The sequence below is a fragment of the Colletotrichum siamense genome (assembly GCF_013390195.1).
Source record: "Colletotrichum siamense strain Cg363 chromosome Unknown KSG_Cg363_contig01, whole genome shotgun sequence".
NCBI lineage: Eukaryota > Fungi > Ascomycota > Sordariomycetes > Glomerellales > Glomerellaceae > Colletotrichum > Colletotrichum siamense.
Window position 1 is genome coordinate 3,880,942 of NW_023501014.1, and position 24,561 is coordinate 3,905,502.

Sequence of the window (24,561 nt, forward strand, 5' to 3'; positions counted from 1 at the left end):
AAACGAAGGGCAGGTAGGTAGCAACGAAATGAAAGGGGAACGCAAAACACTTACAAGTTTCGCAGCAGCGAGTACATGTGCGAATTGGGGAAAAAAATGCTGAACAAACAGTTCCCGGCATTCAAAGACCAAAACGAAGCAATTGAAATGCCAAATGAAGGCAGACCGGCGTAGCAACTCACACACGGATCAGAGGTGTCGGGATGATGCGCCGTTGAGACGAACGGTAAACTTTTGGGTGTGGAGTGAAAGGACCGGGTTCAGTTGTTGGTGTGTTACTGTCGCTGTTGACCTTCTTCTCGCGTACCGTTGCCCTGGAAACTGCAAGCTCGGAGCGCTAACGTCTGCTCTGGGAGCCACTCAAAGTGCCTGCTGGTGCCCCACAACCGCCTGTTTTCGCCCTTAGGTAAGCAGACAGGGGACGCCTTCCGCATTCAGCAACAAATGCTCCCCAGCGTGACTCGGCTTGGAAGTGCATTCAGTGAGCAACACGGCCATTAGGTCTCTTCTGCAAAATGGGCAGACCGGCGACTAAGTAGATGGGATCGATGCTAAGGTCTGGTGAACTTTGGACAGTTTCATCGGCGAAACTTGGCCAAAGGCTCCGGACCCCTACCTTGGAGAGCTTCCAAATTCCCAGGTCTCACTCCGGCTAGCTAGCCGGGGGTGCCCGTACTCGAATCGGCTCCGAAGGGTAGGTTAAATAAAGCGGAACATCAAATGAGCGGGCTCCGAATATTTCCCCCACGGAAGGCTCCAGCTCCCGCAGCGACGTCAGCTGCCTAATTGACAATCCCGAAGACCCCGATTTCCTTGACTCTGTACATATTTGCAACTACGAAACCTCAATTGCTTTGCCTGTGAGGTCTACCAGCGCTCGCGACCCAATTGACCAGAAAACGCTCCGGCCAAGCCCGGGCCAAGACATAGTCGTAGCACGGAGCTCTCGGAGCTCGCTCCTCCAACCAACGAACCCCTCCCCTCCGATCGGCGCGTGAGAACCACCCCACCATGGTGCCACTGCCTCTCTTCAAGATTGCTGCCCTCTTCGTGAGGCATGTGTCCAAGTACGGCGCGGTAAGTCCAACCTTCTCTTCCGTTATCTTAGTTCCTTGGTGTGACTAACACCATCCGTCTGCAGAACCGCATCAAGGCACAAGCCCACGACCATCCCAAGTTCCGCGCCTTCGCCGCCCGCTATGGCCAGTCGATACACCAGCTCAACATGCGCCTCTCCGTTGCGCTCCTCCGTAACGTCGAGGCCGAGATGAGAGCTAAGGAAAAAGCCGAAGCGCCCACCGTCAAGACGAAAGAGCAGGTCGAGAAGGAGGAAGAAGCCAAGGCGAAACAGGCGAAGCTCGAGGCCGGGCACCCCGAGGCCGCCGCCAGGCGCAAGTCCTCTTCGTCTTCCAGCGGAGGGGCAGAAAAGAAGCCGACGAGCGTCTGGCGCCGCAAGTTCAGGCCGCTCCCCGAGGCCAAGGCCGTCGACCTCTTCGCGGACGTGATTGGCGATGCGTTCATCCTGGGCGTGGCAAGTGCCATCATCATCTACGAGTACTGGAAGGCGTCACAGAAGCCGGATCACAACGCGGAACGGATCAAGATGTTGGATGCCAAGCTGGAAGAGCTCACACGCCGCGAAGAGGAGCTGGCGCGCTCTGAAGGGGAGCGGCAGCAACGATACGAGGCGTTGGAGAATGCGCTGCGGGAGCTGAGGGATCCCAAAACGAAGAAGCCTCTGTTGCCGACTTTGCAATCACCACCGACGCCGACGGCTGCGTGAGGGGCGAGAAGAGGCAATGGGCAATGCTGAAAGAGGGGGCGAAGGCGGTTGATTATACGATACACCATGATACCATTGAGCGGGCTTTTACTGTACTTGTACGGTGTTGTATAGACTTTGGGCGGCATATTTAGACGGAACCTCAACTCTTGGAAAAGGAACCAAAAGGCAAGAGCGGGTAGGGAGCTCTTGCTGTTTCCATCAATTATACTCACCTCATAGAAAGATACCAATCACAATTCAAAAAGGCAACTGCCACTTCTACTCTAAGCTTGGACTTCACATCATCTTGACACCTGTGACTCACTCAGCCGGGGCAATTGTTGAACTCGTCCAGACATGTGGTGCTCCAATCTTCGAAGTCGCTCCGAATGGGCACCAGCCGTCCGCGCTCTCTCTGACAATGCCCTTCGCCTCAAAGGTAACATACCCTTCCTCCATGACAGATGGAGACTAACACCGCAACAGAGGCCAACATCAAATCGCACGACATCATCCTCCCCATCCCCGAGCAACGCCGCTCTCTCCGTCTGGTCCTCATCACACCAGCAGATCTCGATGGCCAAACTACAGAGCAGCGCGTTGAACGTCTCGCCAACCTCGAAGGCGGCAGCAACGCAGCCGTCATCTTCCTCGTGGACCCGCTGGGACAGAAGAAGGACCCAATGGAGGCGTTCATGAAGCTTCAAATCCAGTAAGCCATGTCACACACATCCTATCACAGTCACAATCATCACCACCGCAATCACATCACAGCAGCGTGCAGGAAACCTCAACTAACACCGCCGAATAGGATGCTCGACAAGCACGACATACCTCTCATCCCCCTGGCCTCCGCTTCCGACCTACCCAGCACCCTCGCCGCGCTCCGTTCCTCCGCACAAAAGCCCCCTCCCCAGCCTCAGCAGTCTCCAATCTCCCTCCTCCAGCACATGACCGCCGGCCGTCCCCTGACAGAGCACGCCGCGAACCTCCTCAGCGAACTCGGCCGCTCCCCAGCCGAAGTAGCCGCCCTCGCCGCCACCCCTCCCGGGCGCGCGCGGATCCTCGATCTGCTGGGCGAAGCAGACGGCAAGCGGGTTCTCGACTTCCTCAAGATCGAGACCAACGCGCATTGAACGGAACCGTCTCGCCGGGATCGTGGGCAGGGGAGAGTGGGAAAGTGGGAAAGGGGGAGGCTTCGCGCAGGAAGGAAATGCCAACTCGCTGGGTGGGTGCGACGCTGGGTATTCGGATGGCATCTGTCTGCGCCGCTGTCTGACGAGAATCTCCAGATCCTGGGGCGTTCACTGGCATGACGATAAGGGGGCTAGTTGATGGCAGGAACGGGGAGGCTGTGTTCCGTGTTGCTCACCAGGGGGTTGAAAACTCGAGACTTGAGACGAGAGAGGGGAGGGGAGAGGGGGATCTCAACCCGCTTAGATGGTGGTGGGGTTTGAAGGCTTTGACAGCCAGACAAGCCACCTCCGCCAACATCATCATTGAGCAGGGTCACAACCAAAAACCAGTAGAACCAAAAAAGAGGCGTGCCCGTCACAACTACTAGTCGTTCGTGCCTCAGAAGACTAGTTGACACCCGCGGAAAAAGTTGTTTGGAACTACTGCCAGATTTCACCTGTCGCGTCTCATAACGTCAGATGAAAGCCCGGGATCCATGCTCAGATGGGCGGTCGCGAGTCTCTTGACAGTTCTGAACCGGACCAAAAGCCGTGCGTGGTGTCGCAACTGGTGTGGGTGTCCAACGACAACATGAGGCACTTGCCGTCGGGGGCGTGCAAAGAGCCGTCACAACCTCGTCCTTCCTTCGTCCAAGCCCAGCTTCTTCTCCTCACATCTCGGCTGTGCCCAAGAGCCGTGCTGATCAATCCCACTCTTCACTCTTCACACCTCACACCTCACCCCTCCCCTACCCCGCGGCTTGCTATTCCCACCACGAATCTACTATTATTCCTCACTGACGACGACTGCAGATCAGAACAGACAGTAACGAGATTGAGGTGCAGCAGTGCGCGTTTGATCCCCCAAACGTTTAGAGTAGCCTGCAGAGAGTCAAAGTCCCAATCAAGCAGCGTCTTAATCGACAGTTCAGTCTTGGCTATCTCTCGGGAGGGTCTCAAGCTCACGATTCGCGAGGTTTGGTCGCCAGTCTCATCCGACTCGTGATCTACGTCAGATTTATGGTTGTTTTTCGGTTCTTCTGCCCCGACTTTTTTCGCTTCGCCTCTCGCCTTCTCCGTGGATCTCGCGAGGTGGCCGTGGAAAAGCTCTAGAATGTCTTCCTTGCTGGCTGTTCCCTTCTCTGCGTTGTGACTTTTGCTGCAGATAGACGCCTCCAAGTGGGGATGGCCTTGGTTCCCGGTTGACTGGGTTGGGTTCACCACGGAGGGGACAGGGGTTGTGCGGCAATAGCAAGACAGAGAAAAATGACTGACACGAGCAACTGGCAGATGCACGTTGGTGACCTCAACGCGGCACTTGGGAGCCGTGACCCGAGTCGTGCCGCAGAGGCCACATCCAACACATGCAAGAGTCTTTGGTGAGTGACCAGACACAGTCTTGCAAGTGGGGACCCTGAAGTTCGTTCAGACCAAGGGTGAGGGGCTGGACGATCCCATATTGTTGCCGTATTGTAGCCGTATTACACCCATATTACGTGATAGTCGTCGTGATATGGTCAAGAAAGCTTGCCTATGGATGAGAAGGCGCTTGGTCCAGGTCGGATTCCGGATGGTATGCTTATCTGACAAACCAAACCTTCAGACGTATGATGGCCCCCAAAGTTTGGTGATATGAGCGCTATTATGGAAATAGACTGTGTTTCTTGAATCGATAGTCTTGGTGAGGGGAAAGACGACCGCAAGAGGGCAAGCGACCGAGGTTTTTGCCATCCACGTGCAAGCGATGGAACTTGCGATGTCGGTGAGCAATTCGGCCCATTGGATCCGGGCGCGCGGGGATATGGCGTTGCATGGCATGAGAAGATCTCGCAGGTCACTGCAAGTCGGGCCACTCGCAACGGCCACGGCGCTGGGATGGAGCTATTTCTGGCGTGGAGCTCATGTGCCGAGAGTGATGGGTTGTGATTCCAGAAGGAATTGACCGCCTCGCGAGACCGAGCCGTCCATTGTCCAGCCTCCGTCGTTGAAAACCTGCGTGAATAGATTGCTGTGATATCTGCCCGGCGGTTGCAGTAGCACAAGTGACGACAAACCCCTCCGGGCAGATGCGCCGGCTGAGATGGTTGGCCAGAACCCCGGAGAGTGTGGGCCGCAGCCATGTGGACTGCTGAGAGGGGAGCCAATGGCGAAGAGCCGTGAACCGCCCGCGAAAATAAAGTTGACCACACGCACTCTCAGAGCTCTCAGCGACGATGTTCCCTCTCGTCTTTTTTTTTTATTTTTAGGCCCATCCTGCAGCGTACCAATGCAGACGGCGGATGTGCTGCAGTGTCGTTGATTCGGCAGGCGAGCATATTGCCAGATTGAACAAGAGTCAAATATGGCCTGGAAACCCGCCACTTGTCTGCCGAGGCGATCCAGATCTGAGCAGTTTTATTGCGGTCCATCCCTTCTGCGTGATCTTGGCCCGAGGGACTATCGATTTTTTGCGTCGCAACCCAACCCCGCCGTGACAGCGTTGAATCAGACAAGCAGCGACGTGGTTGCTGGTGGTACGCATTGCGTGTAGTGCATCCGTAAACTACCGTGCTCGACTCGAGTGCGGCAACTGCGCAAGAAGTGCATCCCCGGAGACGCAAGGTGATACAAGGATGCATGCCCGCGCTAGAGTCGTTGACACACAGAGAGCCTCTCTAGTCCAAACCTGGCGGCGAGAGGCTGATACTGCGGGTGGTCAAGGTGATGAACAAGACGGCGGCTGCAACATGGGCAAATCCTCCCGCCTTAAACTAAGGAAAGGTAGCTTAGCCTGGAACGATCGATCAGAGCTGTCAGCAGTGACATCCGGGCGCTTGCCGCAGAAAGCTGACGGTGGTTGACGCCAAAAAAAATCAGCGACGCTTTGAAAACAACGGCTTTACATCCCAAATGGACCGTCTGAAAAGCAGCCATCGGAGGAATGGACCTCGACGGGTTGTTCACGTCGCGGACAGGGTGGGTGTGTCGGTGTGACCGCCAGACCGGACCAGACCATAGTCGAGGACGATTGGTAGCGGAAGCAAAGCCGCCCCCTTTCGCCCCCATCTTGACGCTGATGATTAAGGTTCTGTCGACATGGGTTGCTTGGCAGATTCGATGGGCAATGTCACTGTCCCCTCGGCGGTCTGTTCGCGGACTGAAGTGCAGCGTTCATCCCCCATCGTCTGTTCGTCGGTCCGAGTCGAGAGTTGTGAGGAGAGCAGGGGCCTCGTTGCGTAACGTCGACGAAGTTGGGGGAGGGCAGGTGTTCATGCATCTGAAAGGTTTGCTGAATAAGAGAGCGTAGACACCACCGTTTTGCTCGGTTGTCATCCGCGGCGTCAGCTGTCCATGGTGAGGCTTCATTAGGTTCGCGGCGAGGCTACCGAGGATGACAGTCAACTGACAGCAACTCGCTTCCACCTGAGCATTCTGAGAGGTCGTTGAAGCTGTTCATTCTTTGATATCGACTCATGTGTCTCCACCTGCACTCACGACTGCCGTCACTCTGGTCACTGACAAGCTTGAGATGGCGTCCGCTGTGGGTCTCGAGATACAGAGTGTTCCCGCTCAAGAACAGCGGAACAGGGGGAAAAAGAGAGGAAAAATTCAATCCATGTCCAATAAGTCCCATGTGGTATGCCCAGCTTGTGAGCCAAACGGGGTCTGAATGGGACTCTCTTGGGGCAACGGGGGACAGGGGTCGTCCTCGGTAGCGGTCAACAGGACGACAACAGCGACAGGGTTGGGCTCGGACGAGACAGCGCCTGCGACCGGGCGGCGGACAGCCCGTCCCATCTTCTCAAACCACATGTGCCTCAGCACAGCCATTCTGGAACTTGCGTCTGTCTGAGGCGGTTTTGATCAGCCGTCTCAGGGCTTGGTTGAGGATCAGATGGCATGAACACTCTGGATTTTTTGCTGGAGGCTCAATGGGATTGCATCTTGTCTGAAGTTCGGGGTCCTTGGGCTGTGTCGGGTCTTTTCTCGCAATTGGGTGTGTGTGAGTGGGTGGTGCACGATCTCCGTTACGCTTTCCACGCCATCTGGAAGATCGATTGAGTTCGTGCGACAGGTGAGGTGTGTAGGAGGAGCGGGGAGAGCACAGCACCAGCACAGCACAGCACAGCACAGCACAGCACCGCAGCGAGAAGGGACGGGTGGGAGCCTGCCACTGGCAGTTGCGTGGCGGTGGTTGGGCTGTGTGACAGCGCAGCGCAATGTCTACTGCTGCTGTACGGATACTTTTCTTAGACGACGATGTCTAATTCTGTATTTGCACCTACCAGGGACGGGCAATGACGGGAAATGTTTCTTTCGACCATTTGTTTTCCGTCCCCGAGTTGCCTATCGTAGATTTCTCTCCACGTTCATTTGCTGAAATGGCCGGGCTAGATAGATTAAATCGACCGTTGGGCAATTTAGATTGTCGATTTCTCCTCCAAAAGTGGGCTGGGAAACGCACCAAGGCGACAATTAGCACTCTACCCAGTAAGCAATTACTGGAGGGCTGGTCTTCCAGGGCATCTCAGCGCTGCTATGAGTGCGCTGGGATAGTTGCTGGGGGAGGGCTGGGCTGGCGGGCTTCGTCTGTCTTGGGCATTGGACCGTGTGGTGTCGTGGAAGCGAGGACAACGACAGCCAGCAGAAACCTGGGACGACACCTCCAGGTCAGCGTAGATACATGTCATCCCACCACACGGTTGCGGTGTTCGGAAGTATCCCGCTAGGATGCGATGATCTGACGGCAGACCAGACGGCCCCAGTCTCACCCCTGGTCCCTTGGCTGCAGGGGCACCTCCCAGATGCCCCACCCTTCGCCTGCCAAAGGTGAAGCGGCAAGGGGTCTCATTGGCCCGAGCTCGTTCTCTAACCGCCCACGACTTGGTAGTGCAAGACCAATCACCGTGGTGCGTTAACCTCTTGCCAGTTCTCTCTCACCTCTCTGGGCAACTCTCTACCAATTCGAACCGTTGCTCGCCTCCACGCTTGCTCAACTCATATTGCTTGCAGCAGGAAACAATGCATTGCTTCCTTCCCTCCTCGGGCTACCTCCACGTCTACGTACCTTACCTTACCTTACTATGCAAGACTCGTTCCTGTCCCCATCCCGGCTACCCTTGCATCCGTACCCGCCGGCCTACATCCCTCACCCACGTCCGCTCACTGCTTATTGCTCACAGCGAGGTTACGAAGCCAAGATGCCCACGCAACATGCGCTCTCTACCTCGCTCTCTCTTGTAATTCCCTCTACCGCCATGTATTTCCCCATCGTGCAGCAGTCAAGTGACGGCTGCAACCCCATCACACCCCGGGCCCTGGCCCTTCTAGTGCGCTGTCCACGCGTGTGTGACCACCTTCAACTGGCTATCGACTGAGATCATGGGCGGTCTCGGCCGTGGCTGGGTCCTGCTTCTGGCGGGTAATGCTACAGTCTGCGCTGCTCGACGGACGTATGATGCCGCTCTGCGCGCCGCTTTCTGCACTCTGCACTTCTTTCTTGCATCCATTCCCGCCCCAGATCAAGAACCATGAACGCTTAATCCTGGTCTTCCCAAAGCCGGCGTTTCTTAAAACTCGTCTGCCTCCAGCTCTCGCGTGTGCACCCTTTCCGTCGTTTCCTGTCTACCACCTTTTCCTCCTTCCCTCGTCCGCCTCCTTGCTTCACCAGTGTCCCTGACAACCGTACTGTCTGATCTTCAAACAAACTTCATGCGACGGGGCGATAGAGCACGGATCCCTGACGAACATCACGTCCTACCTTACTGCGACTCCACCACAACGCCTCATCATCCTGACCTCTGCCTCACACACTTACCCCGTACCTGTCTTCGCACAACGGCTTCCCGGCACTAGGAGAATATTCCTACACAGAGCCTCACAGGAACATCACACGCCGTTGCCATCATCCTCACCAAGACCCTCACCATTGCTCCACCACAACCACAACACCGCAGACCAACTTGGGCTTGAACCACCGACCACCCCCTGGCTCCGCCTCTTATCGTCTGCCTGCCTGGGCTATAGCAGACCAACAACAACCCCCAACACCCTCGCGCAACCAGAAACGTCTCAATGCCGCTCGGATGCCCGCTGTCATCATAGATCAGATTGCTCGAACGTGGATCTCTAGAGAACTCGCCTCAGTATCGAGCCAGAAACACCCGATAGTAGTGATACCCTCCCCAGCCAGCTAGCCCGGGGCCACATCCTGATACAAGCCTCAACCAGCCTTCTGCGCGGCTCGGTGTCTTGCCCTCTGGGCTGGGCAAGCCCACACTTCCCTCGACACCTCCTCTCCACCCATCACCACCCACCTCACCCCCCCAGACCCCTGGTCTGTTGGCACTTTCACTCCAGGACGTCTCATCCCATCCCGACTCTTCTCGTCTCAATATAGATCTGTCTGCCCTCCCCGCCTTGGGATCGGTTGACACTTTTTAGTCCTTCTCTCTCGCACCTTCTCTTCTTTTGCCTCGCCAGCGTAGCCTGTCGATAGCCTTCTTTTAATATCGACATACTTCTGTTCGACGCCTTCACTTCTTCCTTCAACCCGCAGGTCCGGTACCTTTCCTTTCCTTTCGCCGTTGCACGGTTCTCTTCGACTGAGTCGCCTTTTTTGCACCAACCCGATTTTATTACGCAAGAGAGGACTCCGATCTCGACGACCGTTTCCCTCGTTCCCTTCATTCGCTGGTTTTCGGGTTTTTGGGTAGCAAGAGGTTCAAACGACAATCACGATCACACGAGGTCATCGAAGGGTTTCAGCGCAACAGGCGGAAAAGGATATCACTAAGACGTTTTTATACGACACCGCAACTGAGCAATCAGAAAGAGAGAGGAAAAGAAGGGTTCAAAGACATCAAGAAAGTCAACATCAGTATTTCGTAATCGAGAAAGATGGGTCGTCTTATCAAGAACCACTGGGCTCGCCTCATCGTCATGAGCGCTGCAGTTTGTAAGTCCAGACTTACACCAACGGGCCCAAGCCCACGCCATCGCGCTAGTTGCTAACTCTATTTGACAGACCAGTTTGGAGCCGCTCTCGAGGGTTTCTTCTGGCCCAAGATCTTTTGGGACTTTTTGACCAAGACCCTGGATCCGGCCGTCAAGCCTATACCGGTACTGCAGATTATCAATCTGATCATGTCGGTGTTCATGGTGGCCCTCGAATGGCCCATGCCTCTTATCGCCGGCAGCGCGATCCACCGCAGTCTGGAGTTCCGCCTCATCATGCTCCCTCTCACGACCCTCGCCGCCGCCCTCATCTACCAAGGCACCAACGCTGCCCTTTACTACCTCATCGCTCTCGTCGTCTACTTCTGGGCCTACAGCGAAGGAGAGATCATCTGCGCTAAGCCCTGGACACTCCCCCAAAGAGGCGCTCGCGGCAAGGTCTAAACTCGAATCTCGCCTTCTACGCTCATCACCCGGTGTGCACAACCCGTCTTGACTTCGCAGGCTTACAGCCTGACCAAGAGACAACCAGTGTGCAACACTCAACTTTACGACGAGCAACACCAACCTCCACCCGCAAACTCGGACGAACCTACGAAACCCTAATCGTTCTTTCTCTGAGCAATGATTCCAACCGAATTTCTTATACATGTTTTTAACGATACGATTTCAATCGAATATCACGGCATCTAGCATCGGCGTTTTTCCTCCTCAATCCGACAGGGAAAAATCGATTTTTCTTCTTTCCAATTGTCCATCAAAAACTCAACAAAAACCAACACGGCTAAAAAAAAAACGGACCTCTCGAAAGACAAGAAAAGAAAGATTTCCTTTTCGGGTCAATTTTCTCTCTGCAAGTCATCTCTAAGCGTTGGGCGAACCACTTTCTTCTGGTGTGTGTGGGTGGTCGAAGAGGAGGATACGTGGACAGGGGGCAGGGTCAACCATGTTGGTATTCGTTCGTCCTGTTTCGCAAGAGCGGGGACCTTCACGAGCCTCATGGGCTGACGTCGGTGGCCACGGAGACAGGAGGCATCCTTGGCGGTTGTATCATCCCGAAGCCCGGCTCAACACCATCTTGGGTTGTGGGGCTCGGATGGATGGGATGGATGGATGGTGGGAGGAAGGAAGAAGAAGAAGAAGAGTGTGCCCCTTCTACCATGTAAGGGAAGGGGGGAAAGAAGCCATCGCTGTCAAAAGAGAACGTGGCCTTGGATACCATAGCGAATAGCCATACCAATGCTACAACCTAATGTCAAGAAGACCAGAACTTGCCAAAGCAACTTACACGATCCATTCGTCGGCCCATTATGAATGAACAACCCAGCCCATCCATGCCCTGCTCTGCTCCCTCTGCCCTCCCTCCATCCCTTTCAGTTGCCGCTTCAGGAAAACTTGCTCAAACTTCACGGTAAAGACGGCAAACAAGCTTAACACACGCTGACATGTTCACCCCTACTTTCCTTCCCATCCTTCCAGAAGAAGACAAAAAAAAACCTTACATCATTTGACAAGACCCTGAGTAAGTGACCAGTCAGCCCTCCTCCCGACAGGAGAAGCCTACCAAAAAGCGACAACCTCACGTCAAATTCTCGTATTCAACCCAGGCCATGTCGCTTTGGAGACTCGGGTCCCAGCGGAGAAAATTTAAACAAGAGATGCGGCTACAATCTTGCAATTTGCGTAGGGCAGTGCAAATTGCAATTGTGGATTCGCCCATCGCATCCCTTCACATATAGCCCGGGGGGGGGGTGGCGGAGGTGAAGCGGTTTTGCCCAACGGCCAATTGCCCCCAAAACGGGACGATAGCACCGCTTCTATTATCATCACAACCGTGCCTGTCTATAGGTGCAAGGAACAAGCAGGTCAAGGAGGACACAGAGAGAGTATTGGCGAGATTTCTTGAGACGACAGCGACGAAAAAGAGAGAGCAGGGGCCGTCGCGAGGTCTCCACGCTCACAACACCCGCCCGAAACACTGTCGAAACGGGCGCACATTACGAACAACGGGTGTTGGACGGTGGACAGTGACTTGACACCCCCACCACACCGATTTTTTCTCTCTTCTTTTGACAGGACACACCACCTCTCTCGCGTGTGCTGCGTGCGCCCCGAGAAATCGTCTGGTTTTTGGTTCCTGCAGTAGCTAGATGGTGTTGCGCGTGGGTTTGGGGTTAACAAGTCTTTATATAGCCCAGGTGCCCCGGGCGGTCGGTTTCGCTGCTTCGTGATGACCAAGCGGGTGGAAAGCGGGGCTTTATATGTGGTTGCTGCCATGAGTTCAGGTACGCTGTCCGGGCGAAGTCGATGGTGCGAAGTTGTCCATTCTGCTCTAACGAAATGTCAAATGATGTGAAGAAAGCATAAATGAAGAAAACATCGTCTTGATGCGGAGGAAATTGGAACAGGCCTGAAGACTCTGAAGGCAGGGAGAGAGGAACGACGGTTGCTGCCAACGCTCGCCCGGGCCATTATCGGTAGCGGCGGCAAGTATTGTGCATACTTGGCGGGATCTTAATGTTTGACAATCACACGACGGCAAGATGCCAAGTAAATGAAAACGAATTGGGATGTCATGCGCTCATGATTAACTATCTTATCACTAAGGTAGAAATCCATGCAATCGACCCGTGGTTAAAAACTGGCGTCGATGTGAGCCCTTAACGAGCTCGGGGGGATAGTTTAAGGTTATTTAGCAAGGTAGCATTCCACTTTCGTAGTAGCCCACCTGCGAAAACCTTCCCCGCCATTGCAATGGTCATAAAGAGACATGATTCATTATGTCCGTTCCCATCCTGATGTTGAGTATCCTTCGTCCCAGCGCAATTCCTTCGCTGACCACTTCTGCACAACATCATCGCTCAAAATTCAACGCTTTGATCCATTACGCCTGGATAATCTTTGCGTATGTCTCGAGTGGAGGCGTCTTGAGACTACCTTCCGGTTGCGAGACAGTCCATGCCGACTCCAGCCGGTGCATGGTCTTGCCAGAGAAGCCTCCTAGTGGGCAACCATGCCGCCCTGGGAGTCGTTCTTGGGACCTTGACGGTCGGGGAACTGTCAAGAGTTCGTCAGTATGGTTGACCATTTCTGAATCAACGTGAAGCTTACCTCAACGTTCTGTGTGTCACCCTTCTCCAAGATCTGCTTGATGACATCCTCATCGACGTGGGTGCCGAACTCGTTCTCCAATGAAGCCTTGGAGGCGGCATCGTAGGTGCCCTGTGCGCCCTGCCTATTTGGGTTGTTAGCCGCCGCGCGCACCATTGAGGCTGATGTGGTGATGACGAAGGGGTGAGGGGTAGGTCTCCAAGTCGGTCGGCGGGTAGAGTGCAGCCTTTGGCCAACCACCGACGACCCAAGCCGCCATTGTGAGATTGATGCGTATCGCCAACCGCCAGTATCTTCAGCCGGTCGAAAGGGTAAAGGAATGATAGGCCGATAGGTTTGATGATGTGTGCAGACGGTGGTAGACTTACTTGTGCGTGACGAAGATCTTGAATGAGGAGACGAAGTGAGCCAAGGGAACGGACTTATCGCCCTTCCACTTCTTGTAAAGCTCGGGGTCCTCGACGAAGATGAGGAAGTCGTCGTTGGCGCCCTTGTAGTGGACCTTGGTCTGCTGAGCCTCGCCGCGAACCATTTTGACTGTGGTGTGGGTGTTGTAGGTGGTAGGTAGGTGTGGTGGTGGTGTGTGATACTGAGCTCCAATGGAGGTCTTTCGCTGGTGTTTGAATGTGTGTGTGTGTGAAGACGAAGATCGTCGGGTATCTTGATATTGTTGAGGTGATGGTGATTGATCTGTGGAATGAAAGTAGAAGGGAGCTTCTTAAAAGGCTTTTTAAACCGTAGGCTAGGGAGGGGAGCTTCCTCAGCTAAGGCAGGAGAGGGCAGGAGCTGTACAGCTTGTGATTAGAAAGCTACGTCATAGGTGCGGGAACACGCGACTGCCTTTCATCACTGCCCCGCCATTCGAGCTTGCCCAGGGAGGGAGCGGGGCACCAGTGCCTCCGTGCTCCTTCCAGGTACGTCGCCATTAGGTACCGGGAACACTGAGCGTTCCTGCATTACACCACTCTAGTACGTCACTGCTAATTCTCTGACCAAGATTTAGGCCAAAGGGGTTTTCACACGTTGCGCCTAGAATGATCCAGATGGAAAAGGAACATCGGGGCAGGTCCAGCCTCCTTGGAATTCCCGCACTTTCGTGTCGCGGGGTACATTGACGCAAGTCACCCGAGCCTCGCTGACCAGCAATCACCACAGCAGCATGCCATTGTGGGGCTCAAGAGCTGGAGCTGAACCTGGTGGAAGCTTCCCAAAACCTGGAGAGGTCGGACATCCGTTTACCTTCCACCAGAGGCAATCAAAGATCAAGCCACATTGCAAACCCTCACGATGGCCTCACTGACATCACATGCGACACGTACGTCAAAGGCCCCAGCTTTCATGTAATGGAGGGGTATCATTATGCTCTCGTCTGCTCGACGACCAAAACAGCCTAATGCTGCGTAAACTAAGAATACCTGGGGACAGGTCACCTCTGGCCGACTGCCTCGGGTACCGTAGATTACCCAACGAGGGGTCAAATAACGAATGTGATATCTTCATGCTCCCATCCAACCCAATCTATCAACCGTAGTGATGAACATTCGTTAGTCATAGCTTCCTGCTTATCGGAAGAAGCTTCGAATGCCCTGCACCCAGTCCTCCTTGTTCAATGTTCCAACTCTTCCCCATCGTAGCGACGGCTTGTGGGACAACCTGGGCATCTTTTGTGCTCGAGCTTGGTTGACCACGTCCAGTGGACGAGGAGACCTCTTGGACGGCATTGGGCTTCGACGAGCTCGAGGGATGTTATTGCCCGACGCCGTACGCAGAACAATCGGTCTAGAATGTAGAGCGTTTCCTGCCACTCCTTTGTCGCATTCTAGCCGCAGCCGCTCAATTGGATCGGCGTGCACGTCAAGCTTGACCGGGCCCAACATTGGCGTCGTGGGAGCGCTGACCGTGCTTTTGAATTCGACATCGTCGTCAATCTTTGGAAGCCGGGCAGTTGTTGTTTCACTCGCTTCGTCATCGGAAACGTGCTTAGCGTCGAAAGGCTCGGCCTTGGTAAGCTTGGTGGAAGGTCCGTGATGTGCGTCCTCCTGTTTCTCGCCCGAGTCATCCTCCGACATAAACTTGCCTATGCTAGCCACGCTGTTTGACCTCTTCGCGAAGGAGCTGGCGATGCTCGCCACACTCAATTTCCGCATCACAGTGCTGGCGGAGCTCCGGACAAGATGCTCGCTGCGGGACCTGCTATTCATGCTAGGGAACGGCAGCACGTCGCGACTCCAAATGTCAGACATCAAAGCCTCTAGTCGTGCTCTCTCGCCGCGCGGAGGAGCAATAACGGGTATGCGCGGGTTTGCTGTTGTGAGCAACGACTGCGAGCGATTGATCGATGAGCTCGAGTTTCCCTCCGAGCCATCCCGCATAACGCTGGTGTTCTTAAGAATGACCTGGCACAAGGGCGACTTCGGGCCCACGGTGGTGGCACGATGGATCGATATACGACGAGCAACAGTGCCTTGATCGTGGTCAGCAACAATCGAGACTCTGGCAGTCGTAATAACTAACCTGGTTTTCTAAACACCGTGCCCAGGCTTCGGATGGGAAGAGCAATAGAGCTGTACAAGTTGGGATCGAGCTGCTCTTCGTTTCTCTTGTTGGGAATCGACAACCTGCGGCGCCATTCCTCCTGCTCGCGCGGCGTGCATGCAGTCATGAGTATTTCATACAGTTGGGAGTCGCATTCAAATACAAGTTTCCACGAGAACGGAGCCGTATGACACTGTAGACCTGCACTTGTGTTAGTATAACGGGCCAAAGCAGACAGTGAGCTGTGCACCTACCCCGACCGTTGTCCGTTTCTTCAATCTTGATACCGTTCAAGTTGACACATGCTTGGATCGTATAAATCTGGTCGACCTTGCTGGCCGAAGCTAGACACAGGATATTGTGGTAGAGAAGGCAAATCATGTACTGCCCCTTGGCACCCTCCTTGGTTTGCCAGCAAATGTGCAGCACGCCGCAAAGCTCGACATGGCCAAATGATCGGATCCGATTCTTTGATGCAGCATCTAGCTTTTGTTCGGGGAAGGCCAGCCGATCTTGGAGAATCCACGTCTTTTCCAGGGTGGACTTCATCCGAGTATCGTTGGTTGCCCGGTTGATCTCCGCCGTCGCCTCTCGCAATCGGAGAAGCGCACTCTCCACCTCCATGTGGGAGTTGGGACAGTCTGCGACGGGCGTGTATTTCAGGAGCTCGGCAAACAAAAGCGGATACTTGCAGATGCGCTGAATCGGCTGGTTACGTGTCAGTTTGTGGTCGCACACATCCAAGACTCTTGGTGTTTACCTTCACGAGGAGGTCTCCAATAGTCAATGACTTCTTTGATTGATCGGCATGGGAGTTTGCAGAACCTAATGAAGAAGCCAGCGCCTCGATACCCCTCTGGTAAGTATCCCATTGGGGCATGGTGCGGTGGGCTGAGGCGACATCCTTGATCATCAGCTCATACTTGGCTCCGTATTCCTCATAAACGAAGAACCGGTTCATCTCGTGTTTGTTAGCCACAGGCGTTTGCAGTAACGTAAATCAGTTGGGAGCCTACCTTTCTGCTGAAGACTTTGGCGACGGCGCCCGCTGTCTGTGCTTCTGACATCATCCCAGGAACATCTTGCAGCCAGCTTATGGCCCTGTCGTCTTCTGGCACAGAATCGAGACTTCTTAACCGTTGGTGGCCACGAGTAGGGACTTTGCTAGTTGTCGCAGGGACATCTGCTTGCGAATACTCGGAGTCTGGGACAACTCTGTGCAGTTCCCCCAAGAGCTCTTCGTGCAGTTCAACAATGTCGGTAAGATTTCGATTGATCGAAGACCTCAAACCCATTGGCAATGTCGGGAGGGACGCAAGAATCGTAATGTATACCTGCGATGTTTAGCTCTGTAGGTCACTGTGATCGGCTGGAGACATACATTCATGAGGAAGCGAATATCCCCAATGTAGCCTTCCTCGGTCTGAATGAGCTCCTCCAAGATGCGCCGGCGTTGTAAAGCACGCTCCGTTGCCATCGGGTCAGCCCTTACAGGCCACTCAACATGGCAACTGTCCTCTGAGCACCTTGTTGCGGTGAAGGATGCTCTACTGCTGCGATCGGTTCTGGACTGGGCAAAGGAACGGCGGGTGTATCCCCGAGGACGGGACATAACGCTGCCGCTCGCAAGACTGACACTAGCACTTCTCACTGCCGCAACAAAACCGAAAGATGAGCCTGATGATGACCTCCTGTGTCGAGTCCTCCGAGAGAGAGCTGACCTATCAGCCGGGTCGAGGAGTTTCCAGGGTAGTGTGCCATCCGCGTTCATAGCTTTGGGGCGTTGCCTGGCTCGACGGTGCAGGTTCCTCATCCATTTGTGAAAAGGTCCATGGTGTTTACCTGGTGCGTCTGACTCTGACAGCTCCTGAACGTCGTCGTCGCTGTCGTCCATTGAGATGCGAGGGAATGGGGTAGTGTTGCCGGATGAGTTGTTGCTATCGTGCTCGAGCCCAAAAGCAGCCATGCCACTCAGAGTGTCCCACACTTCGACGCCGTCAATATGTAGGCCGTCAAGTTCAGATGAAAGGTCGACATCTTCGAGTTGGTCGTCCGTGGTGGATGAGTTTTGCCGGGGCGTTGGCGACGGGGTATTGGATGTGGCGGGACATGTCTTACGGGTGATTCGGACGGAACCTGAGCGGGAACTTGTTCCAATAGATGTAGAGTCTGGTGGCGATGGCGATGCCATTTTGAGGTCCAAGAAAGAGAATGGTAAGACTGGGTTCCAAGACACCAAAAAAGAGAAGAAGCAAAAAGCAAGCCCAAGAGGATTCAAAACATGATGTACGTGAGCAACACCAGGAGATGAATGATGCAAAATTGGTAGGACTGCGAGCTACGGGAGAGGTTTTTTTTCGGGAGGGTTGAAGAAGCCAACGAGGATGATGTCGCGGCTTGGAGTTCCTGACTCAAGGAGACGGGACGAAGTCCTGTGGGGGTTGACTAGAGCGAAGGAGGGAAGGGAGGAATTGGAGAAAGAGCAGGAGGTGGGATGGCTCTTTCAACACGGCGGAGGAGGAAGTCTGGAGGCTAAAACAGACAATGGAATTGAGGAGTGGAAAGTCCTGGCCGAAACCACGTAGTTGGAACTTGGCCGGGACTATGTCGCGCGCACTTGCTTCGCCGGCTTCGAGTCCTGACGACGATCAAGCTGCATAGCTCTCACAGGTTGGCTCCGACGAGAAAGCGCGGCGTGGTACGGACCTGCAGTGGAAAGTCGCACCCGGCGAGTCTACCAACGAACCGGACGGGAGGAATGCAGCTGCGGCATGCAGCGAACGAGAAAATGCAGAGCTAGTGTGAGACTCGTTGTCGGGTCAAGATCCGTGAATCTTGCGTCGCCGACGCGAATTGGACGGCGGCGTTGCACCAACGTCCAGCCGGAACATGCATATGATGCTGATGCTGTCCTCTGGTCCGGACGTGACGATTGGGACTGATTGAAGCTCGATGCAGGTTTCTGAAGATGGCGTCCTTCATACATGGCCAGCTCAACATGGCGGTGACGGGCCGCCTTCTATCAGCGCCATGTCTCGACGAGCGGCGTAGTGAGCGGGAGACAAAGGACGCTCTGTCTACCGGTCTCTTTGGCGTGTACCGGTCATCAAGATTTGCCATCCGTTCGCCCCTGCCCAACCATTGGCTTCGGTGGCTTTGCCCAGCATCGCGCGCCCGAGGAGTACACCAAGATACGTGGAAAAGTTCTGAGACCTCAGCGACTTTGAAGTGGGTATGAAGACGTTAATCGCCGCCGATGGCCCACGTCTTCGTCCTACCTTACGCAAGACATGAGCCCACGATGCGATTGCATGCGTTGCATTGCCGTTCGCCGCATGTTCGGCTTCGTTTAAAACCTGACTCGGTCTCGGCGATGGGTCTGGTGGTTCCGGAGCGGCCTAGTCCCAGTCCAGGAAAGACGGGGCCCGCGGGCCTAGGTTCGGATCGGGAATGGGCAGTCGTTTCGTTTCTGAAGTGTCCTTTTCGACGCTTGCCTAGCACCATTATGTAAGCATCATCATCACAGCTCGCTTACCTAAGTAAGGCACCTGGATGGATCGATAAGGCGGCAGCTGGGTACATCATACCTCACCAATTGATAGATAGGCACTCATGTCGGGTAAGCTACAATAAAGACAGGGTCGACACTTTGCCGAAGTAAGCTTACTAATTAACGAAACGAAGGCACCCACTCCCAGGCCGTAGATCCGACACCTGAGTGCTGAACACTGCGAGGCTGCCACCTGGTGTTTCCGGGTGCTCAGATGCTCAGCAGCAGCAAAACTCAGTGTTTGATGATGACTTGTCCCTTTCTGCTGCTCTGCCCTACGCGCTCCCCGCCCTGGCTGGAGTTGCCGTCTGCAGCATGCTGCGTGAGACCTTGATTGGCCCTTGCCCCACGTTTTCTAGCCTCATCGTCGCAGTGGCTAGTCCCCGATCCGGACAGGGAAACACAGGGGAAAAGCTGGGACCTTGGGACCTTGGGACCTCTGTAGCAGGGGGAGCCCCCCACCGAGCCTAGCCGGAGACGGACTAGCTCGGGATCTTTCTCGACGGCAAAAAAAGTAGAGTTGCAGAAGGGTAGCCTGGCACCGGCCACTGAACGAACACGTAGAGCGTATTGGAAACTGGCTGTTCGGCGACGATTTCAGCTTCCTGCCCCACCGCCAGTGCAATAAGATATGCTGGCTGTCTGATCTCCTACTTTTTCCAGCACCTTCTCTCCTTCATATCTTCGACTCCTAAACCTTTTGTTCGGTACAGGTTTGGAGCATCTTTCCCTCTCCCTCCCCTGTTGAAGAGCTACCGTTCTCGTTCCCATCAATACGCCGGATCTCGATATCGATCACCGTTGAAGCTCGGCTAGCTGTTACCGGTTCTCGATAAGCCACGTTCCGCGCTCGGCGCATCTTTCGCGATGGAGAGCGCTTTCGCCTCACCCACCGACAAGGTCCTCTCTACCCTGGGAGTGAACCCCAATACCGGTCTCACTGATGAGCAAGTCATTGCTTCAAGAACGAAGCACGGCAGAAATGGTGAGTTGCTTTGCGACACGAAACCCGAAACCCACGATAGCTCCGTGCTAACGGTCTGTCCGCAGTCATCCCCGAAGACCCGCCCACTCCCATCTGGGAGCTTATCCTCGAGCAATTCAAGGACCAACTCGTGATAATTCTTCTCGGCTCAGCCGCCGTCTCGTTTGTCCTCGCCCTGTTCGACCAGGAGGAAGGCTGGAGCGCCTTCGTTGACCCAGCAGTGGTACGTAATCCCAGATGCATATACCCACAATACCAAGACTTTCTCGGGCTAACAGTGCCGGTATTCCAGATTCTGACCATTCTCATCCTCAACGCCGTCGTTGGTGTCTCACAAGAGAGCAGCGCCGAGAAAGCCATCGCCGCCCTCCAGGAGTACTCCGCCAACGAGGCCAACGTCATTCGCAATGGCCATGTCTCCCGCGTCAAGGCCGAGGACCTCGTCCCCGGTGACATCGTGTCCGTCCACATTGGTGATCGCATCCCTGCCGACTGCAGACTTGTCGCCATCGAAAGCAACAGCTTCGCCGTCGACCAGGCTATCCTGACCGGTGAGAGTGAGAGTGTTGGCAAGGACCACACCTTCGTCGTCAAGGATGACAGGGCCGTTTTGCAGGACCAGGTCAACATGTTGTTCTCTGGGACGACTGTTGTTACTGGTCGTGCCAAGGCTGTCGTTGTCTTGACCGGATCTCAGACGGCCATTGGTGACATTCACGAGAGCATCACTGCTCAGATCTCCGAGCCGACTCCCCTCAAGCAGAAGCTCAACGACTTCGGTGACAGCCTCGCCAAGGTCATTACGGTCATTTGCATTCTGGTTTGGCTCATCAACATCCCCCACTTCAGCGACCCCAGTCACGGAAGCTTCACCAAGGGTGCTATCTACTACCTCAAGATCGCTGTTTCTCTCGGCGTTGCCGCTATTCCCGAAGGTCTCGCTGTCGTTATCACCACCTGTTTGGCTCTGGGCACCCGCAAGATGGCTGCAAAGAACGCCGTTGTCAGAAGTCTGCCGTCGGTTGAGACACTGGGAAGCTGCAGCGTTATCTGCTCCGACAAGACCGGTACCCTGACCACCAACCAGATGAGTGTGAGCAAGATTGTCTACCTCAACGAGAATGGCAGCGACTTGGTCGAGCTTGACGTTGAAGGCACCACTTTTGCCCCCAAGGGTTCCATCTCTTTTAACGGCGAGAAGGTCACTGATCTTACCCGCTCGTCTGCTACCATTCGCCAGATGACTGAAGTTGCGGCTGTCTGCAACGACTCCAAGCTCGCGTACGACGCTAGAAGTGCCGCCTACTCCAATGTCGGCGAGCCTACCGAGGGTGCTTTGAGGGTTTTGGTTGAGAAGATTGGTCCCTGCGCCCCGTCCAACAACAACCCCGAGGACTGCATTCACTACGCCAGCTCCAAGTACGAGAATGATCTCCCCCGCCTTGCTACCTACGAGTTCTCGAGAGACCGCAAGAGCATGTCTGTTCTGGTTCAAAACGGCCAAGAGAAGAAGCTTCTTGTCAAGGGCGCCCCTGAGTCTATCATTGAACGGTGCACTCACGCTCTGGTTGGCGCCAATGGAAAGCGCCAGCCCCTCGACCGTAAGCTCTCTGATCTGATCTCCAAGGAGATTGTCGACTACGGCAACCGTGGTCTCCGCGTTATTGCTCTCGCCAGTGTCGACAACGTTGGCAACAACCCCTTGTTGAAGTCAGCAAAGTCTACCGCACAGTACGCACAGCTCGAGCAGAATCTCACTTTCCTTGGTCTGGTTGGCATGCTTGATCCCCCTCGCCCCGAAGTCGCCGCCTCTATTCGCCAGTGCAAGGCCGCTGGTATTCGTGTTATTGTCATCACTGGAGACAACCGCAACACTGCGGAGAGCATCTGCAGACAGATTGGCGTCTTCAGCGAGTATGAGGACCTCAAGGGCAAGAGTTTCACCGGCAGAGAGTTTGAGAACTTGAGTGAGAGCGAGGCTGCCGAGGCTGCTCGTACTGCTTCCCTGTTCTCTCGCGTTGAGCCCAGCCACAAGTCGAAGCTTGTTGACCTGCTCCAGCAGCAGGGTGAAGTCGTTGCCATGACCGGTGACGGTGTCAACGATGCCCCCGCTCTCAAGAAGGCTGATATCGGTGTTGCCATGGGTTCCGGCACTGATGTTTCCAAGCTTGCCGCCGACATGGTTCTCGCTGATGACAACTTTGCCACCATTGAGAGCGCCATTGAGGAGGGTCGTTCCATTTACAACAACACCCAGCAGTTCATTCGCTACCTTATCTCATCCAACATTGGCGAGGTCGTTTCTATCTTCTTGACTGCCGCCCTTGGCATGCCCGAGGCTTTGATTCCTGTTCAGCTTCTCTGGGTCAACCTGGTCACCGACGGACTTCCCGCTACGGCTTTGTCGTTCAACCCTCCTGACCATGATATCATGAGACGTCAGCCGAGAAAGCGTGACGAGCCTCTGATCGGCGGCTGGTTGTTCTTCCGCTACCTGGTCATTGGAACTTACGTCGGTGTTGCGACTGTGGCCGGCTACGCTTGGTGGTTCATGTACAACCCCGAGGGTCCCCAGATCAACTTCTCGCACCTCTCTCACTTCCACCGCTGCTCCAGCGACTTCCCCGAGATTGGCTGCGAGATGTTCGCCAACAACGCCGCCAAGTCTGCCTCGACGGTTTCATTGTCAATTCTCGTCGTCATTGAGATGTTCAACGCCATGAACGCTCTCTCGTCCAGCGAGTCTCTCCTGTCTCTGCCTCTCTGGGCCAACATGAAGCTCGTCTATGCTATCACCCTCTCGATGGCTCTCCACTTCGCCCTGCTGTACACCCCCTTCCTCCAGGGCCTGTTCTCCATTCTGCCCCTGAACTGGAACGAGTGGAAGGCGGTCTTGTACATCAGCGCCCCCGTCATGTAAGTTTTCCCTCGACCAGCTTTTCGACGATATATTAACTTTTCTCTAGTCTCATTGATGAGGGTCTTAAGGCTGTTGAGAGATCGTTCTTCAGTCAGAAGAAGGCGATCGCATCCTCCAAGGCAAAGAAGGAGGCTTAGATGGATAGAGATCAGCTCAAGCTAGATCATAGACCACTTGTAACATAGCAAAGCTGGCATATCTTACACACAGTGTACATAAGACGACGCCATAGCACCACACTTAGGCTAGAAGCCCCAAAAGAAAGTGATTGTAAAACAAGGTCATTCGTCTAGTTCATGTAGGCCTCGTAGGCCGTCATAGTGGATTGTATCCATCTATTGGTACAGCTAGAAACCGTCTATTTGCAGCGGTCCTATTGAGCACGTTCTTCCCACCACTTCTCACCGTCGTTAAATTAGTCTTGTCTGCCCTTGAGCAGCCTCTTGGTGACCTTGTCCTTCTCAATAATGTACACGTGCGCACCCCAACCAGACAGTGCATCTCTGTCAACGGCGTTCAGCAGAGACTGGGAGATCGTTTCGAAAAGCTCCTCCGGGCCCTGTTGGAAATGCTGTCAGATTCTGCCGCGACGTAATTTGCAAATCCAAGGGTGCTACATACCAGATCCGGCTCCCATAAGCTCTCGCACATGCCGAAGAGCTGTTCAGAGGCGGTACCAGAGACGATGAAGTCCTTGGCGAAGTCGATGCAGCCAATGCTGTCGAAACCGCAGATGAAAGGCTTACCCGTCTTGGGGTCGAGACCGGCTACGACGGGGGAGACGAAGTAGGGGCCGAAACGGCGCTCGTAGAGTGAGCTGCTAACGAGGTTGGCGAAGGTGGTAGGGGCGATGTTGCGCTCCTCGCGGAGGCGGTACATGTTGACCTTGTAGCGGAAGAGGTCGCCGACGGTAGTGACATCGGTGGCGAGGCCGGTGAGGCCCAGGAAGACGTCGCCGTACTGGAAGATCTTGGGGAAGTTGTTGGAGACGGTCAGGGCCTGGAGACCGAGACGGAGATCGCAGGCTATTGCGACGCAGTCCTTGCCGACCATTGCGACGCAGGCACCGCCATCTGTGAAAGATTACATGTTAGGAAGGTGGATTCGATGCACATCGGGGCTCTATCGGGTTGAGGGGAACGCACTGATGGAGAAGGGGGAGCTCTAGGAGGACAAGTTAGCTTCGGGGTCTGCATCTCGAGGCTGAGGAGGGGGAGTGACGAGCATACCATCTTGGCTCCTGGAGCGAGGGGCCGCTGGGGACTGGGAAGCTTGTGTGTTGAGTCGAAGCAGAGGGGCCGTCGAGGATCAGGTCGTGATGTGTCGCGGGGTTGGCTGTGGATAGCCTTGGTGTTGCGTCGAAGGTGGTCGTGATGGATGGGCAGGTGGGAGCTGCAATTGGAGGTTGACGGGATCGGAATGCTGAGGTACACCACTGCTCTGCTACTACGGTACTGCAGGGCAAGGCAAACACGCATGGCGCGGCCGAAGCGGTCGGAAAATCCACGTACAGCGGGCTGAAGCTAGCTGATTGGCCCGAGCTTGCTGCCGGGCTGGGCAGCTCTCAGTGAGTGCTCCGCGATG

At 54.9% G+C, this 24,561-nt stretch overlaps 7 protein-coding genes across 7 annotated transcripts; 4 read left to right on the forward strand and 3 right to left on the reverse strand.

Moving 5' to 3' along the window:
• Positions 1 to 1,011: 1,011 nt before the first annotated feature.
• On the forward strand, positions 1,012 to 1,783 carry CGCS363_v000992 (uncharacterized protein; the record flags this gene model as incomplete). The annotated part of the gene is made up of 2 exons (XM_036632841.1): positions 1,012 to 1,077; positions 1,142 to 1,783. 2 exons carry the CDS (start codon positions 1,012 to 1,014, stop codon positions 1,781 to 1,783), a joined length of 708 nt encoding a protein of 235 aa, XP_036502913.1.
• Positions 1,784 to 2,122: 339 nt separating this feature from the next.
• On the forward strand, positions 2,123 to 2,901 carry CGCS363_v000993 (uncharacterized protein; the record flags this gene model as incomplete). Its single annotated transcript, XM_036632842.1, has 3 exons — positions 2,123 to 2,204; positions 2,252 to 2,477; positions 2,577 to 2,901. 3 exons carry the CDS (start codon positions 2,123 to 2,125, stop codon positions 2,899 to 2,901), a joined length of 633 nt encoding a protein of 210 aa, XP_036502914.1.
• A 6,918-nt stretch (positions 2,902 to 9,819) lies between these two features.
• CGCS363_v000994 (uncharacterized protein) lies at positions 9,820 to 10,320 on the forward strand (the record flags this gene model as incomplete). Its single annotated transcript, XM_036632843.1, has 2 exons — positions 9,820 to 9,877; positions 9,947 to 10,320. 2 exons carry the CDS (start codon positions 9,820 to 9,822, stop codon positions 10,318 to 10,320), a joined length of 432 nt encoding a protein of 143 aa, XP_036502907.1.
• A 2,556-nt stretch (positions 10,321 to 12,876) lies between these two features.
• CGCS363_v000995 (SDO1-like protein) lies at positions 12,877 to 13,519 on the reverse strand (the record flags this gene model as incomplete). The annotated part of the gene is made up of 3 exons (XM_036632844.1): positions 12,877 to 12,933; positions 12,988 to 13,111; positions 13,356 to 13,519. The coding sequence occupies 3 exons, from the start codon at positions 13,517 to 13,519 to the stop codon at positions 12,877 to 12,879; spliced, it is 345 nt and encodes a 114-aa protein (XP_036502908.1).
• A 1,030-nt stretch (positions 13,520 to 14,549) lies between these two features.
• On the reverse strand, positions 14,550 to 17,713 carry Prex1 (Phosphatidylinositol 3,4,5-trisphosphate-dependent Rac exchanger 1 protein; the record flags this gene model as incomplete). Its single annotated transcript, XM_036632845.1, has 6 exons — positions 14,550 to 15,451; positions 15,502 to 15,723; positions 15,777 to 16,230; positions 16,283 to 16,483; positions 16,539 to 16,856; positions 16,904 to 17,713. 6 exons carry the CDS (start codon positions 17,711 to 17,713, stop codon positions 14,550 to 14,552), a joined length of 2,907 nt encoding a protein of 968 aa, XP_036502909.1.
• A 2,226-nt stretch (positions 17,714 to 19,939) lies between these two features.
• ATP2A3 (Sarcoplasmic/endoplasmic reticulum calcium ATPase 3) lies at positions 19,940 to 23,114 on the forward strand (the record flags this gene model as incomplete). The annotated part of the gene is made up of 4 exons (XM_036632846.1): positions 19,940 to 20,057; positions 20,123 to 20,280; positions 20,350 to 22,973; positions 23,024 to 23,114. The coding sequence occupies 4 exons, from the start codon at positions 19,940 to 19,942 to the stop codon at positions 23,112 to 23,114; spliced, it is 2,991 nt and encodes a 996-aa protein (XP_036502910.1).
• Positions 23,115 to 23,392: 278 nt separating this feature from the next.
• PUP3 (Proteasome subunit beta type-3) lies at positions 23,393 to 24,455 on the reverse strand (the record flags this gene model as incomplete). The annotated part of the gene is made up of 4 exons (XM_036632847.1): positions 23,393 to 23,536; positions 23,599 to 24,050; positions 24,123 to 24,141; positions 24,207 to 24,455. 4 exons carry the CDS (start codon positions 24,453 to 24,455, stop codon positions 23,393 to 23,395), a joined length of 864 nt encoding a protein of 287 aa, XP_036502905.1.
• Between the last annotated feature and the right edge of the window lie 106 nt (positions 24,456 to 24,561).